A 15,976-nucleotide genomic window follows, 5' to 3' on the forward strand; every position below is an offset into this window, starting at 1 on the left:
CTACCTTCTATATACCTACATGAATTCTCTCAACAATTCCATTAAGTAGGTATTATTATCTCAGTTTTATAGCTCAGAGAGGTTAATTAACTTGCCTATGATAACAAAACTGGATTTAACATCAGATTTATTTGACTTCAGAGCCCATATCTTTGGCCACTAAGTTGAATGATAGCTCACATTTATTGAACACTTGTGTGTAACATTTATTGTCCTAAGAGCTTCATGTGTATGCCCTTGTTTTAACCCTCTTAATAACATATGAGATAGAAACTATAGTGATTCTCATTTTACGGTGAGGAATAGAGAGATGAAGTAATTTGTACTTGGTCACACAGCTGGTAACTGGCAGAGCACAAAGCTCGTATGAACTTTAGGGATCATGTGACCTGGCTTCTTTATTCCATCATTGAAAAAATTGAGGGCCAGAGAGGAGATACTGCATTTCCTAAGATTACATAGCTAGTTAGTGAGCCCAAATCTGAGGACAGTTTATTCTCATCCCAGCACCTTTCATACCACATACCCAGACCTGCCACATAACCAGATTTCTCCTTTGCTAGAATTTGATTATTTAGGACCTGATTGGGTCCAAGATTTCTATGGGGATGCTAAAAGCAGTTGTACCTCAAAAAGGGGAATCTGATAGTGATTTATTAGACTGGAAAGAAATTTCGTCTGTATTCTTTGTCAGCCCAATTCCATCTGCATTTTGCTCTCTTTCATGCCAAGAGGGCGCCGCCACAGTCTGAGTCCCTGGGAGTGCCCAGGCAGCTGGGATGGACTTGGTGCATCTGCCCTCACCTGCCCTCCTCGCCCTCCAGCAGCTTCCGGTAGGTGGCGATCTCCATGTCCAGGGCCAGCTTGACATTCATCAGCTCTTGGTACTCCCGCAGCAGTGGGGCCATGTCCTGCTTGGCCTTCTGCAGGGCCTCCTCCAGGTCCACCAGCTTGGCTCGTGCATCCTTAAGGGCCAGCTCTCCACGCTGTTCTGCGTTGGCAATGGCCATTTGCAGGCTGGAGCACTATATGGAAAGGAGGAAGCCATGAGCCTTACTGAGAGTTGCTGGAGGTGTGGAGTTTCTGGGGTAGGCATCCAATAAATGACAGAAAAACCCAGAAGGAATGCTTGTGTGAGGAGCTCTTGGCCCTGCGCAAACTACCTGCTTCTTCACACTGTCGATCTCGGCTCTCAGCCTCTGAATCATCCGGTTCATCTTGGATATCTCTTGTTTAGTATTGCGGAGATCATCGCCATGTCTGCCCGCTGTGACCTGCAGTTCCTCGTGCTAATAGAATCAGAGCAGATCCAGTCACCTCATAATACCTGGGCTGGGCACTCCCTGTGTGCGCAGCCTGCCCTCGGTGCCACAGGCAGGCCCGACCATTCACTGATCCTTCACACATCCCCTCACTCAATTATTCAGGTGACATTTTTTTAGCATATCTGCTTGCCAGGCATGTACTAGGCTCTGGGAACATCACAAAGAGCATAATCAGACCCCTTCCTCCAACTTATTGAGAGAGATAGACATTAATCAAATCAGCATATTGTCAAATTTTTAGTTCCAAATGGAAAGAAGTGACCCTTAGGAAATGAGCTCTTAGGGTCCTAGGAGGCTGTATTAAGGGAATCTAACCTAGAGATGGAAATGGGGCAGGAGCATCAGAGAAGTCCTTCCAGAGATGGAGATGCTCAAGCTGTGTGCTGAAGGATGGAAAGCAGTGACCAAAGTGGCCAGCTGGGGAGGAACACTGAAGACAGGGCAACAGCCTGTGTGAAGGGCCCAGGGCAGGAAGGAGCATGGTGAGCTCTAGAAGTGAGACAGTGACTTGGTGGGTGTCCTAGGGGAGTGCCTGGTCATGGGGACCTGACTATCCAGACCAACTGTGACCATGAATTCTGGTAGCCCTGCAGATACCAGCATTGGGGAGGTAGGGAGACCATCTAGGGAAAAGGTGCTGGATGGAGCCGAAGCTGCAGAGGGCACAGTTCTGAAGACTTTGTAACAGTATCCTCCATTTCAGGTAGCTGTCTGTCTAAGGGAGCACATCCAAGACCCACTCACTTAGGGGAAATAGATGCACTCTGTCTCCTCTAGCAGACTTCAGGAAACCAAGGGGCTGCCTCTGCTGGGTAGCCCTGGCACCTGACACCCCCTTCCTTTCTGCCATGTTGTGGCAGTAGGTACTGAGGCAGTGCACAGAGCAGGGCAAGGGAGAGGGGCCGCTTGCAGGTGAGCAGCTGCCTATGCAAGGGGTCTAGATTCGGCAGGGAGCCCATCTCTTCCATCCTGCAGCACCCCTCCAAAGCCAAACCTTCTTCTGGCCATCTGCCCCTTTGGACGGTAGTTCTCTACGGTAACTGACCTCCCCCTTCTTGATAACCTCCTTTTGGACAAAATGCTCCTCTCTGCCTTCCAGACCCATGGGACTGCTTGCTCAGCCTTGGACACCTCCTCCCACACTGGCAATCTTCTGTTGCTCACTGTTTCCAAAATGGACTGAAAACCTACCCCTTCTCAGAAGCTTTTTATTAATGTTGTCTTTTTCCCTTCTGTGATTGTCCATTTACTTCATGGCCTCTCAGACCTTAGGTTCTCCATTGGCAGTTTATTTATTTACAGTTCTGTAAACCTGCTTGGCGTCTAGTAGAAGCCCCATAAATATGTATCAAATATGTAAACCCTTTAGATACAGCTTTATGACTGTTTGTTGTTTTGGAGTCTCACCCAGCCCTCAACTAGATCATAAGTGATGTGGAGATCCTGAACACCCAACATTGCCTGACCTCATGTTAGTGTGTATGACTGGGTTTCCATACATATTTCAAGCTCAGTTTTCATAGGATCAAAGATGCTTCTGCGAAACTGAAAGAAATGGAGGGCTCATGTTTCATGAGGCCTGGGGCTGATGATTTGGGGCTTCAGAGAACACTAACCCTGAAACCCATCCCAGAAGTGCCCATACTCACCTTGGTCTGATACCAGGACTCGGCCTCAACCCGGCTGCGGTTGCCGATGTCCTCGTACTGGGCCTTGACCTTGGCGATGATGCTGTCCAGGTCCAGGCTGTGGTTGTTGTCCATGGACAGGACCACAAGGTGTCACTGACCTGGGTCTGCATCTGGGACAGCTCCTGCAGGACCAATCAACGTTTTATAAAGAGGGATCTCAGAATCACATGGTTGACCACCCATCTAGGCAGAAAGCCCTTCTATGGCATGCCTGACAAGAATTCTGCCAGTCCCTCTGTGGGCACTCCCAGCCACTTTAGGGGGCCCCCTGCCAATCTTCCAGAAGCTTCTGAGTCATAGGTCACTGTGATAGGCATGTGGTCCTCAACTTCACTTCTCAAGACTCCCCTCTGTGTGCTTTCCCTGGGCATGAAGGGCAGGTAAGTGTTCTCTGATCCAAATTATGTTGAGCTGAATATGACATACGCCAGCATAAATGGTTTCTTTAGGGTTGAGTGATTTTTAGGACCCTGCTGCCCCCCATCTCAGTATGACTTCCTCACTCCCCACGTCTGTCTCCCTTATCCACGGCCTCACCAGGTCTCTGCCTTCAGAGTGGCAGTGTCCAGAATGAAGCGTCCTCAGAGGGCAGGAAGCACCCTGGCCAAGGAACTGAGGGGCAGCTTGCCTTCTTGAACTTTTCTGGGAGACGAAAGGGAGAGGTGGGCCTTGAGTGCTTGGGAATGTTAACCAAGGGCCTGAAATTGGGGAATCAGCACTCTCTCCTTGCTATGCCATGGGGTGAGGGGAGAAGCCTCAGAGCTGCAGGAAGGTTTACGTGGCAGGATGCAAGCAGGTCTCCTGGGTCCCCATGACCTCCCAAGCCCCAGCTTGGAGCATCTAGGGTGCAATGCTGGGTAACTATGTAGATGACATCCTTTTCTTTCCAGACTCTAGAGCTAAGAGGGACAAAAACATTTTCAGGCTCTTACTGCCTCAAAGATCATCCATAAGAAGTTGATCTCGTCAGTCAGAGAGTTGACCCTGGACTCCAGCTCCACCTTGTTCACGTAGGCAGCGTCTGCATCCTGGAAAGAGCACAGCATGCTCCTCTGAGACCCTGGCCCCAAGGAGCAAGTCCGAATGAACCTGGGCAGGCTCCTCCCTGACTGGGTTGGATTTAAGCGAACTCTGAGTTTGGGGTTTAGGGCTGAGGGTGGCAATTGCTGCGAACTGGAGGCTTGCATTCCCTGAGCTGACAGAAACCCAGGCAGGGTCAGTGGGACCATAAGTCCAGAAGGAGCATTTTGGCACGACTGAGCTCTCCAGCAGTTCTCAAGGTTGATATGACATTTCTCAGGTGGCCCAAGAGTCAGGTCTCCCCAGTCACGAAGATTTAGTTTTAAATCTTCATTTTTGAGAGACATTTCCACCCACCTTTTTCAGGGCCACAAACTCATTCTCAGCTGCAGTGTGCTTGTTGATTTCATCCTGGTGCCTGTAACCCAGAGGAGAGGGGGCGGCTGTTGAGCAAGGGTTCAGCTGGGCTCTTCCCTGGCTGAAGGGCCCTGTACTGGTGTAGCAAGAGGTAAGAGACCTCAAATCCTCTCCAGTTCCTCCACTGACCTGCGTGTGGCTTTGGGCGATTCACTTAACCTCTCAGTTCTCCCTCTATTAAAGGGGAGTAATTCTTCTACAAAGTATTTTTCTTCTCTCTTTTGTGAGACTAGAGGGTGAGCACGGAACTGATGGGAATAGAAATATGTACTTATGCGACTCCATTTTCTAAGAGACGCACGATTCCAATCTAAAAACTTTTTCTGCCTCAAGTGCCTGCTGGGACTGCGGGAACAGGTAAACTGTTCAGGACACCGTTCCTGGTAGATCTCAGGGCAGCTGATTGAGCAGTGTGCTTCTAGTAAGTGGGTGCAGCTTTAACTCAGACACCAAGGGTGAGCCAGCTAAGGGGTTAGTGAGGACCATCCCTGGCTGGTAGATACCTCACCTAGCAAAGCCCGGGTGATGGCCAAATTCTGCCTCTCCCAGGTGGGACAGATTGCCTCGTTTACACTCTGGTGTGCACCCTGGAAATGCAGGCCATCTCAGTATTAGAGCCCATGATAGAGCTAAATAATATACTAGCCATGAAATAACATTACATTTACAGAGTAGCAATGTTTTGTTAGACGATGCAGATACCCTTTGCGGTCATGCAGACAGATGAGATTAGGCTCCTAGTTAATAGTGATGCGTAAGATGAGGGTCCCTTTGTTATCCCACCCCATGCTGTCTTCATCTAATGGGATAATGACTGCAAGTTCCCAATTTCAAGGCTGACACTGACGTTTGCTGCTTTGCGCCTCTCTGGTCCTCATAAAAATGGTCCTGGGCCTGTGACCAGGAGCCCATTGCCCATTTACCTGACTTTGAAATCTTCCACGACATCCTGCATGTTCCTCAGCTCAGTGTTCAGCCTGCCCCCCTCTCTGTGGGGACGCTGTCCAGCTGCCAGCGGAGGTCATGGATGTAGGCATCAAAGAAGGGCTCCAGGCTCTGCCTCACGGTCTTGGAGCCCTGCTCCTGAAGGAGCTCCCACTTCTTCCCCAGGACCTTGTTCTGCTGCTGCAGGAACCGCATGTGGAGGAATGGGGAATGAAATCTTGAGAAAGTGGAGAGACAGAGCCAGGTACTCCAATTGATAAGGGAGTGGAAAATAATATACTTTTCACATGATAGCCACCTGTCAACTATATAATTGACAACTCCTATAAAAATGAAAAAGCCCTTCCAGGGCTTCCATGGAACTAGTTTAGAGGGGCTGGGAGGTTTCCCTGGGGGGCCTCTATTCTTGGGTTGTGTGTCTCGATGATGATGCCTATATACTGGCTTGGTGGAAACTCTTCCAGTGAAGAGCGGCCTAACTCGACAGCTGGTTGACTGAACCAGCCGACATGGCTCCCAAGGATGATGAGGGAAAATCTCTACCAGGTCCTGTGGGTTCCACTTGCAAAAGCCTCAGCCCCCTGGGAGATCCTTGCTGAGTGGATGTGCTTTCCCACAGGGAGATTGTTGCATTGTTTCTGCCCTTTTGGGCTGGGGCCTCTCCAAGAGTTTGTGCTACCCCAGCCCAAAGGAGTAGATGTAGCTCCTCGCTCACCTTGTCGATGAAGGAGGCAAACTTGTTGTTGAGGGTCTTGATCTGCTCCCGCTCCTCAGTCCTCACCCGCTGGATGGTGGGGTCGATTTGCAGGTTGAGGGGAGTCAGGCGACTCTGGTTGACAGTGACCTCTTGGATGCCTCCAGGGGGACAGACAGGGAAGCCAGAGGCCCCATAGCCCCCTCCAGCTCCTCCCCCATAGCCAAACCCACTGCTGACCCCTAACCCGCTGCCAGCCCTGCCACCAAAGCCACTTCGGAAGCTGCTCACACACCCACCATTGGAGACCCGCTTGGTGCCCCCCAGGTTGTAGAGGCTGTGGCTTCCAAAGCCAGTACCCGGGGTGCCCATCCTTGCCAGCCCTCCACGGCCCCCTGAGGAGTGGGCCCCTGAGATGGAGCTGAAGCGGAAGCATCCAGCAGCTGGGGTGGTGGCTGAGGCTGTGCTGAAGCCCCTGCAGCTGCCGGTCTGGAAAGTAATGGTGGACTGCCTGGACGTGGTGGCTGAAGAAAGCTGGTGAGGGGAGCTCCTGATGTGTGTGCATGTGAAGGGGGAGAGAGAAGACAGGGCTTCTGGGGGGACCCAGGCCCCTTGGCTTTTACGGGCCTCTCGGGTGGGGGTGGGGGTGGAGCACTGCTGATGGAGGCCTCTGATGGCCTCCCCTAGGCATCACCAGCCCTGATCTCACACTCAGCTCCCCTCTGGAAATGGCTAAAAGCCATTGGCTGGTTCCCTGGCAGCCCTCCCGCACGTGGAAACTCCTTTTCAGTCACAACTTGACCAGCAGATGAATGGAAAGCACATTAATTGCTTTCAGTCGTGTCCTAATCATACATCTTATAATGGACACAAAAACACTGCCTAATTTCTAAACCGCTTCCTTAGGCCTGGGCCCGACTCCCGCCTGTCCAAACATCTTGTGTCAATACAGGTGACTTTGATTCACAGTTTCCTGTTCCTTAGGTATGCTAATGATTCCTGAGCATTTTCTCAGCAATTATTCCCTAGCGCCTGCCCCCCTGCCCCAAGCTGTCCCTCCAGATCTTGAAAATCCTGCTTCACACTCATCTATTTTAGGAATCCACCCCCAGGGTTTTTTTGCCCCTGTAATTTAATACTCTTATGTTTCCATCTCTATTGTGTAGGTCACACATGATTTTCTGGAGCAGAAGGGCATGTGTGCCCACACACACATATGTTCTGTCTACTCCAATAAAAGGCCTGAAGACCGGGTCCCCTGTCAGCTGTGGAGGAGCTGTGAGTGGGAAGATGGGTTTCAATCCCAGCCCCACCGTGAGTTGTTGGTGTCAAACTGTGGGTCAGTCGCAACATGTCTCTGGGCCTCAGTTTGGGTGTCTGTACAGTGGTGTTTGTGAAGAGTATTCATGTGGGGAAACAACTTTGCCATGTGTAGGACATGTACGTGCTGGGTAAATGCTGAGTCTTCTCTCCTGATACAATGAAGCAAGTATGTATGGAGTGCCAGCAGCGTGTCCTGTGGGGCAGGTCCCGCAGGGATTTGTAAGGAGCATTATACTTTTTCTTTAATAACAGGCACAGGCTCCTGTTGGGAAGACAAAACGGAAGCACATTAAATAATGTTGGAAAAGTGGTATACAATAAAGCACTCCCCGCGGTGCTGTTTGACGTGCCTTATTCCCAGAGTCTCCCAGATTGGCTACTTCTCCTGCTGAGGGCCGGGGATCCCAGTCCTTCAACCTTTGTCAAAAGAGCTTCAGTGGCTGTCCTGAGGAGAGGTGATTTCCTTTTTCCTCCTTGTTAACCAAGCCCTACTTCCCCCATCAGCCGCCACCTTAGAAGGAGTCTATCAGGCTCGCTCCTCATCCTTTTCTCTGCATCTCATTTCCTCGCCTCTACCATGGGGGGAAACAGACAGCGAAATTGTTAGATGGTTTTTTATCTGGCTAACTTCTGGCTTCCTGCAGTGGTTTGGAAGGACAAGGACGGGAGAATGAGAGAGGAATTGAAATGCACTCAGTCTCTGTTTTGTGGGTGAGGAAACTGAGTCCCCGGGTGCTAAGTGAGGCAGACCAGCATGGCCTAGCTTTGGGGAACCAGAGCCAGATTCCACGGTCTTTCCACATAGGTGTCCTTTCAGAGGCACACAGGTAACGGAGGGGCAGGCAGACGCTCATCTGCCTGGAATGGCAGCTTGGCACTCAGAGCCGTGGTTCTCTTTTCTCTGAGCTAGTTCCTCCTTGGGGCTGAGGCCTGGGGGTGGGCCTCTCTCCCAATGAGAGACTGTTTGAGAGTCTCCTTTTCCAAAGGGAACCTATGAATCATAGCATTTGTTGATACAGGGCCAGAGGATCACAGGAGTTCCCCCAGCTTGTTGCCAATGTGTCCAGGTCCTAATGAGGGCGGTGCATGCATCTTAGGTGGAAAGAATAATTGTCTTTGTTTTCCATACTCATTGCATGACTATCTTTCTCCCCAAAGAAGGGACACAAAAACTGTGGTATGTACTCTGGTGTCCAAGGCTGGGAGGTCCAAACTCTTCAATTTCCCTTTTCCTTGTCCACCCTGCTCAGGATGGTCTCTCCCATCCTCAGAGGGACACTGAGGCCCTTGGCTGAGATGGATTTCAAGGAGACTGGGCCAGGGTGGCAACCAGGGCTAAGGAATGGGTGGAGGAGGAGAGGAATGCATGGAGGCATGCCTTCCAAGACCAAGGGAGTAGGTGACACATAAAGGAGCTTTGGCTTCCAAATAGGCCAAGGCCAGAGGAGGGCAGGCTGGATGGGAACAGAGAGGATTAGAAATCCCTTGGAGCAGACTGGACTGGTGCACAAAGCCAAGTCCCTGGGCATAGTGTCAGAGGACCCCGGATGCAGCCACTCACCCCAATCCCTCAGTATGCTAGATTTCTCCCAGATGGAGTTCTCCTACTATCTTGCCTTTAATTTATAACTATTTATCAGCACCTACTGTGTGCAAGGTATTTACTGTTCTAGGCACAGGAGCTATAGCAGTGAACAAAGCTGATAAAGCCCCTTTCACCTGGAGCTTACACTGAGAGCAAAACCATATGGGAGCTGAGCTAGTTCCTCCTTGGGGCTGAGCCACTGGGAGCTGAGGCCATATGGAGGTACATACACAATCTGGGTCTCCTAGTTTACAACTCCTAGGGGCTGGATATAGAAGAGAATTGTGTTGTGATGGTATCTGAGACATCCCAACCAGTAACAGTTTTCAACCTTGGCTATTCATGCCAGGGCAGCTGACTGTGTGCAAGGTGTTCACTGTTCTAGGAACACCTCCATATTTGGCATCTCTAACAGGCACCATCCAGCTGCTTTTATGGGGGTCAGAACTTCCACCTCACGGGCCCCTTTGGTCCTGCATTCAGTGACAGTAATTGTTCTCCAAAGGGACTAAACATGCCTATTGATCTTAAGAAACCACTGAGGGTCAGGACATGGGACACCTACCTGTACATGGCCAAAGCTCACCTCTCTGCTTCCTTCCACTGATGACATAACAGGCATTTCACTCAGGCCCAGTTTGATGGGCAGGTGCATAGTCTTGTACAGGTGGGCAGCCAGCCGTCAAGTCCCCTTCAGTGAATTTTAGCAGCAAAATGGGGTGTGCCTTTCATTCCAACTTGTGCTTAAGAGAAGCAAGATGGAGCAGTCCCTTCCCTCCACGATCAAGTCTTTCAGACACACCCAGCCGATGTGCACGTGCAAAGCACAGCATGATGACGCGCTCTGCTCAAGAACAGTGGCAAAATGACAGCCATATGGGAATGTGGTGCTGACTGGGTGTGTCAGGGAGGAACAGGGAAGTGAAGGAGCAGAGCCTGTCACTTAGAGCCTGTCACTTAGAGCCTGGAGGGGCCTTAGAGATGAGGGAACCAAGGCCAAGAACTGTTGGGGGCATGAAGCCCCTGGGTAGCCAAACCAGAGCCCCAGCTCTCTCTGGCACCCTCATCACAGAGCCTGCTGAGAAAAGCCCTATGTTGTCTGGGGAGCTCAGCAGGGGCCCCTCCTGGAGGGTGCTGAGGGTGCAATGCCAGCATCTCAAGGACCCTTGCAGTGCACCCCACAGAAAGCATCTGAAGGAATTAGATGAGAGAGGATGGGCTGCATCTTGCCCAGTCCCCTCTGACCACTTTACTGGCCTTATTTGTTCCCAGGATTGGGGTGTTTCACCAAGTCCCTCCAGCTGATGCTGAGGAGGAGCTGCCAAACACGGGCACTGTTGGGAGAGGACCATGGAGGACAAATGGGATGCCCCTGCAGTTCTTCCTGGACCCTCTGTGCACAGGGGGCACAATCCCTAGAAAGCCAGGCAACATAGACATGGCATGTAGCCCCAGGCCCTGGCCTCAGGCTGGGTGGGCTGGCTGATACTGGTGCACTGTGGTAGGCACTTGCCCCATCCCATGGCTCATTCCTGGGCTTGGGGGTGCTGTTGAGGACTGGGGTATATGTTACCAGCTGGGAAGTAACAGCCAAAAGCAGTAGCTTCACTCAGAGGCTGGGTGTGGCACCGCTTCAGTATCTTGTGAACTTGGGTGTCATGGAAACTCTTTCCTCCTTTTTACTTCCTAGTTTCATTGCCTCAGCCCCAGTTACAACTGAGAGGCACTGCTGACCTGAGCCTTCCAACCAGAGGCATTTGTTCATTCATTCATTCTTTCCTTCAACAAATATTTGGTGGGATCTACGATGTGCTAGACACTGGGATACGACCCTAAAGGAGGCCTCGTCACCAACTACACTAGGAAACACCCATTACCATAGGGTGTCCCCAAATGGATACGAATAAGCGCGGGGTATGCATGGGGAGCAGAGATACTATCAAGGGCATCTCCCCCTTGGAGGCCAGGCCATGAGCTGGGGTCTGGATGCCAGGACGTTGCTGTTAGCCTCAGCTTCAGAAAAGTTCACAAATGCACATTATAGAGTTTCCCCACTTTCTGGATGAGGAGAGTGAGGCCCAGAGCTCCACAAGAAGTTGAAGGTAAATTGGAACTAGGACTGTGGTCTCCAGTCCCCCAGCACAGTGCTTGCGTCCATGCTGTGCTAGATATAAAGCCATCGTTCTGCATGATTCCCACCCCCAGGGGCCTCTGGTCTGTGAGGAAGGGCAGACTCACAAACATACAAAACAATGAAAGCTGTGTGAAATGGCATTCAATGGACTTTAGAAATATGAATTCAGGTAGTAAGTAGCCTGATTGATCACAAGATGGTCCTTGAGGGCTTCAGAGGAGCCTAGCTCTCCCTGTTGGCCCCAAAGGCCATGTTTCAGACACACACAAGAGGACGCAGCCTCCTGAGCTTAGGAAGGGAGGTGGGGGAGCTGGTTGGTTTAACATTTCTCACAGATAAATCACAGAGTGAATCCATCCACAGATACTTAAGATGGGATTGCATTTATCTGCTGACGCACACACACCTTGCCTGTAAAGCTGCGTCCCCATCTGAGGCACCTCAGTGATGCATCACTGACCCAGGTGTTGCCACATGCAGAAGCCTCTGAACATGTGGCTGAGCTCCCCCTCACCCCTGCAGGCCAGGCCCCTGGGGCATCCATCCATGGCCTACAAGTCCCTGCCTCATGCTGGGTGCCATGCTAAGCTGCCTGATGCCCAGCTGACCTATACACCGAGTGAGCACACACTGACGATGAGCATGGTGACAGTGACCGTGATGTTGGGAAGCTGAGAGCCATTAATTGGGGAGTGGTTGACTCCAGATACCTGGAGAATGGACGCTTCTCCATGCCCTGCTTTAAGAGGAAAAATATTCAAATGCCCAGCCACAGAGGGATGAAAACTAAGGCTTGTGACTCATTATTACAAAAGAATTCATCTCTGTGAGGAAGCCACTCAGCTGAGGACTCTCTCCACCAGCCAGCTCCCTTTAGGGTGCCCACCTTTGCAGGAGGGCTTCCAGGATACAAAACCAGCTATATTTCTTGAATCTGGTGGATGAAACACCTTCACACACAGACCAGCACCGTGTCTGTGATGCTGGTTACATTGGAGCAGCCAGAACGCTGCTCTCACCTCCCTTCCTGGAAAAGAGCTGAAGTGGTGTGTGACCCCACAGGCTGATGCCTCTGCGTGATTCCCTTCTGCGGATGTTTTGGATTTGCTCCCATCGGGCCAATAAGAGACACTAATTCCTTTTAAAGGAATGCTGTGAAGTGCTTTTCATTTGCCTGGAGCACTGGTTAATTAAGCAAGAGTTGGCTAACCTGGAGTGAGCCCAGAGACTAATGAAAATGACTAATGACTTGGAAATAGGAGGCGTGAGGAAAGGGGATAGGCATGGTAGGAGACCAGTCTGTTCTTGGCTGTGGTTGTAGCCACCTGGGAATGCACTTGAACCTCAGCAAGAATAGTTCAAAGCAGTACCAAAGGGCTGCTGTGGTCTAATGGCAAATAGGGATATCCTTTTCCGGAGAACTTGTGAGATTTCTGTAAATTCTTTCTGGCATGATTTAGAGGGTGTGTTTCTGCAATAAATGAAGTTTTTTTTTGTTTTTTTTGTGTTTCTGGAGTATTTAAGGGTTTTATGAGATACCCCTGATAAAGTTGTTTAGGCATCATAGTATTTTATGGATTTAATTCTAAAATACGTTTCCCCTCCATCATTGAAAATGTCCCCTTGAAGGAACTGGCACTCGCTTAGCACTCTGAAGTTGGACCTTCCGTGGCTCACATACCTTCGTGCCTTGCACACATTGCCTTTCTTTTGGTTTACGCAGGGTATATGTGAGTTTATGGGTATAGTTCTGGCTCTTTCAGGTGAGGGGGATTTTTTCAAGGGTAGGCACTGATTCCGTTGATTCCAACATGCACTTAATAATGCACTTACCTTCCTTTCCATTATCTACAGTGTCTAGAACCCAGCTGTGCCACACATAATCCTAGGCTGTATTGCTGGGAAACTTGGCTGGGTTGCTGAGTGACATAAGGCATATATCAGGTTCAGAAGACATTTCTTGAAGAGAGGGTAACATAAGGCTAAAGACAGTCATATTCCACTCACCACTCCCTCATCATCTGAGGAATAAATGAGAAATCAGAGAGGGAAATTAAGAGACTAGCTAGAGTTCTCAGGAAGAGGAAAGACAAATGAAAGGTTGGATCAAGTCCAGAGACGGAGGAGGAGAGAGTGGTAAGCTGTGCCAGCTTGGGCAAAAGCAGTCATTCCTCTTCCTCCTAGTGTGGGCTGGCATTCTCAAGATCAAGGGCAACACTGCTTGGTGTTTGTCCTCAGTGTGTGAATATGTCACCAGCTGATATCATCGCCCAGCGGATGCCCCATGTAGGTGAAAAGCCCATTCCTGTGTCCACAGTTAGCAGACCAGGGCAGTGGCATCTCCACCAGAGGGCAAGCAAAGGGAGGAGGGCTGGAGTGTGGGGAAGGCCAGGTCAGGCCCTCCTTGCTCGCAGCTGCTCCTCTCCCCACCTCCACAGGGGGAATTGATGGAGCCGTGGGTGAGTCCGGGGGTGAGCCGGTACCTCCCTGGCCCTGGGGAAGAGCACAGACTCTGAAAGGAGGCAGGTCAGCCCTTGGGTCCTGGTTCTGCCTTTTACTCGTCACTGGACCTAATCATAACTGGGATAAAGTTTAGTTCATGTGGGTGGGTATAGGAATCAGTAATTCTCATGCACTACTTTTCAGTAATTAGGAAATATGACAGTAAAGGAAGGGTTTTAATTCACAACACAAAGACTCTAAGATACCTAGGGATCCTAACCACAACAATAACAAGAAAATAAAATGCATAAGAATAACCAGAAAATATTGAAAACAGACAGACAATGAATAGGAAGCACTGTCTCAGAAACCACGGAATAGAAAGCTTGGATAATTACAATGGTTGCTCACATAAAGGGATGAATGGAACACAAGAGAAAATGTATGGATCCAGCATGCAGTGGGAGTGGTATTTTGATGGCGGGAAATGAGGATGTTTATCATTATGTAGCAGAAAAGTACAGAAAGGAAAATAGCAGTTACCCAAATTCCCACTCCTCGTAATCAATATTAATATTTTAACTTACTTCCTTTCACCTTTGTTCCATGCTAACATTGTTTAATAAATCACATACAAAATAAATACACATAATGTCCTTTAAGAAGAATCCATGGTTCAAGTTCAGGCTAAGTTAAGCTGGTCCTGCTGTCTCCCTTCCCCAGGATCAATCCTGAGAAACTGTAGAAACACATGGAGGCCTGAATGCTAGGAACGACCAATGACATGGGCAAGAACTGTAAGAAATGGCAGGGGAGCCCAAGACTGTCGGAGCTGATTTGTGTGGGGGCAGGTGGGCAGCTGCAGCCTGGAGCTGGTCTAGAGTTTGGTCCTTGCCTATCACGTGCCCCTTTGTACCAGAAATCTGGAGCAGCAGCCCAGCCACCACTGCCCTTGTCTTTAGTTCTACTTCATAGGTAGGGTGCCAGATACAGCAAATAAAAATACAAATGTGCAGTTCAATTGGAAATCCAGATAAATCATAAATAATTTTTTAGTATAAGTATGTTCTGAGCAGTATTTAGGCCATATTTATACTAAGTTTTTTTGGTTGTTTATGTGAAATTCACATTTAACTAGGAGTCCTCTATTTTGTCCGGGTGGTGGCCTAATTCATAGGTGACTAGGACGGTAATGCCCGCTCTGAGTATCAAGCATGTATCTGCTGTGTAGCTGGTCTGTACAGATATGGGTCCTCATCTGGCCTTCACTCAAGGGTGGTGAGGCAGGCCCATAGGTGACCTGCTGTTATGGAGCTTCTCACGTGGGAAGGGAGAACCAGCCTGGCTCACTGGGAAGTTTCCCATCAGCTTTTGGGATTATGTATAGCATGGCAGTTCCTAAGCTTTACTTCCACTGTGCCCCTTAATCTCAGACCCTATAGCTGCATAACAGAAGGAAGAGAGGTCATTGATCCTCAGAAGTGTCCCCCAGCTCTGATGCTTCTGCCTAGAGACCTGCGCATCAGCAAGACCCTCGTGTGGGCATCTGTGAAATAAAGCAAGACCACAACTTGATCCATGACCCAGGGCAGAGGGTCTGCTGTAGTTTCAAATTAGCAAAATATTATCATAGCTGAGTTGATTGGTGATGTTTCTATGGAATTTTTCCTTGCTTTTCAGTCTTTTGCATTCAGATAAGACCTGGTATGGAATGTCTAATCAGCTAGACTTTACAGTAAGCTTGTGTAAACAAGCATAAAAGGTAGGAAGTCCATTTCTGTCTAAAAATCAAAATTATAACCCTGACATGTATATATAGGAAGATTTGAATGAACTTCCAACACCTGTTTTTATTTGTCAAAACGTGCAAAGAAATTTACACTGAAAATGACTTTTGGATATCCTATCAGAAAAGGAGAATGTTCCCCAGCCAGAAACCACCTCCATGCTAATTTTAAGTGTCATCTGTCCACATGGATTATATTTCAATCTTATTTTTTTGCCAATAGCACTTCAAAACAAAGTCTCTAATACATGTTATTTGAAGGTTATTTGAAGGTTTGACTAATTCATTTTATTGACTTTTTTTGACTACTTCACTTTATTTCAAAGATATTGTGATATAATTTAAAGATAGTTAAATTCACTGTTTTTAGGTGGACATTTCTATGACTTTTAACCAGCATTTGTCAAGAGAAGTTCTTCAGTGGAACCCAAGTCTCTTGGGGTCAAAAGAAATCCATTCCAACTCATTTAGTACTATGTGGCTTTAAATCCATTCACCAACATCTGGGGACATTCCATTTCTTTACCAATTAATTTCATACATCTCAGATGTTATACCAAAGCAACTACTTACTGGCAAAGTCTTTCTTATCACAGAGAGGAACCAAGCATTTC

The 15,976-nt window shown here is 49.0% G+C and overlaps 1 protein-coding gene across 1 annotated transcript; it reads right to left on the reverse strand.

Moving 5' to 3' along the window:
• Window positions 1-727: 727 nt before the first annotated feature.
• LOC118927182 (keratin, type II cytoskeletal 75-like) lies at window positions 728-6,594 on the reverse strand. Its single transcript, XM_036915066.2, is given in 9 exon segments — window positions 728-1,025; window positions 1,164-1,289; window positions 2,975-3,102; window positions 3,105-3,138; window positions 3,949-4,044; window positions 4,394-4,454; window positions 5,377-5,435; window positions 5,438-5,592; window positions 6,113-6,594. Coding segments are annotated over 9 exon segments (1,236 nt in total). The 5' UTR covers window positions 6,465-6,594; the 3' UTR covers window positions 728-800.
• Window positions 6,595-15,976: the final 9,382 nt, after the last annotated feature.

Source organism: Manis pentadactyla, chromosome 10, assembly GCF_030020395.1.
Source record: "Manis pentadactyla isolate mManPen7 chromosome 10, mManPen7.hap1, whole genome shotgun sequence".
Lineage (NCBI taxonomy): Eukaryota > Metazoa > Chordata > Mammalia > Pholidota > Manidae > Manis > Manis pentadactyla.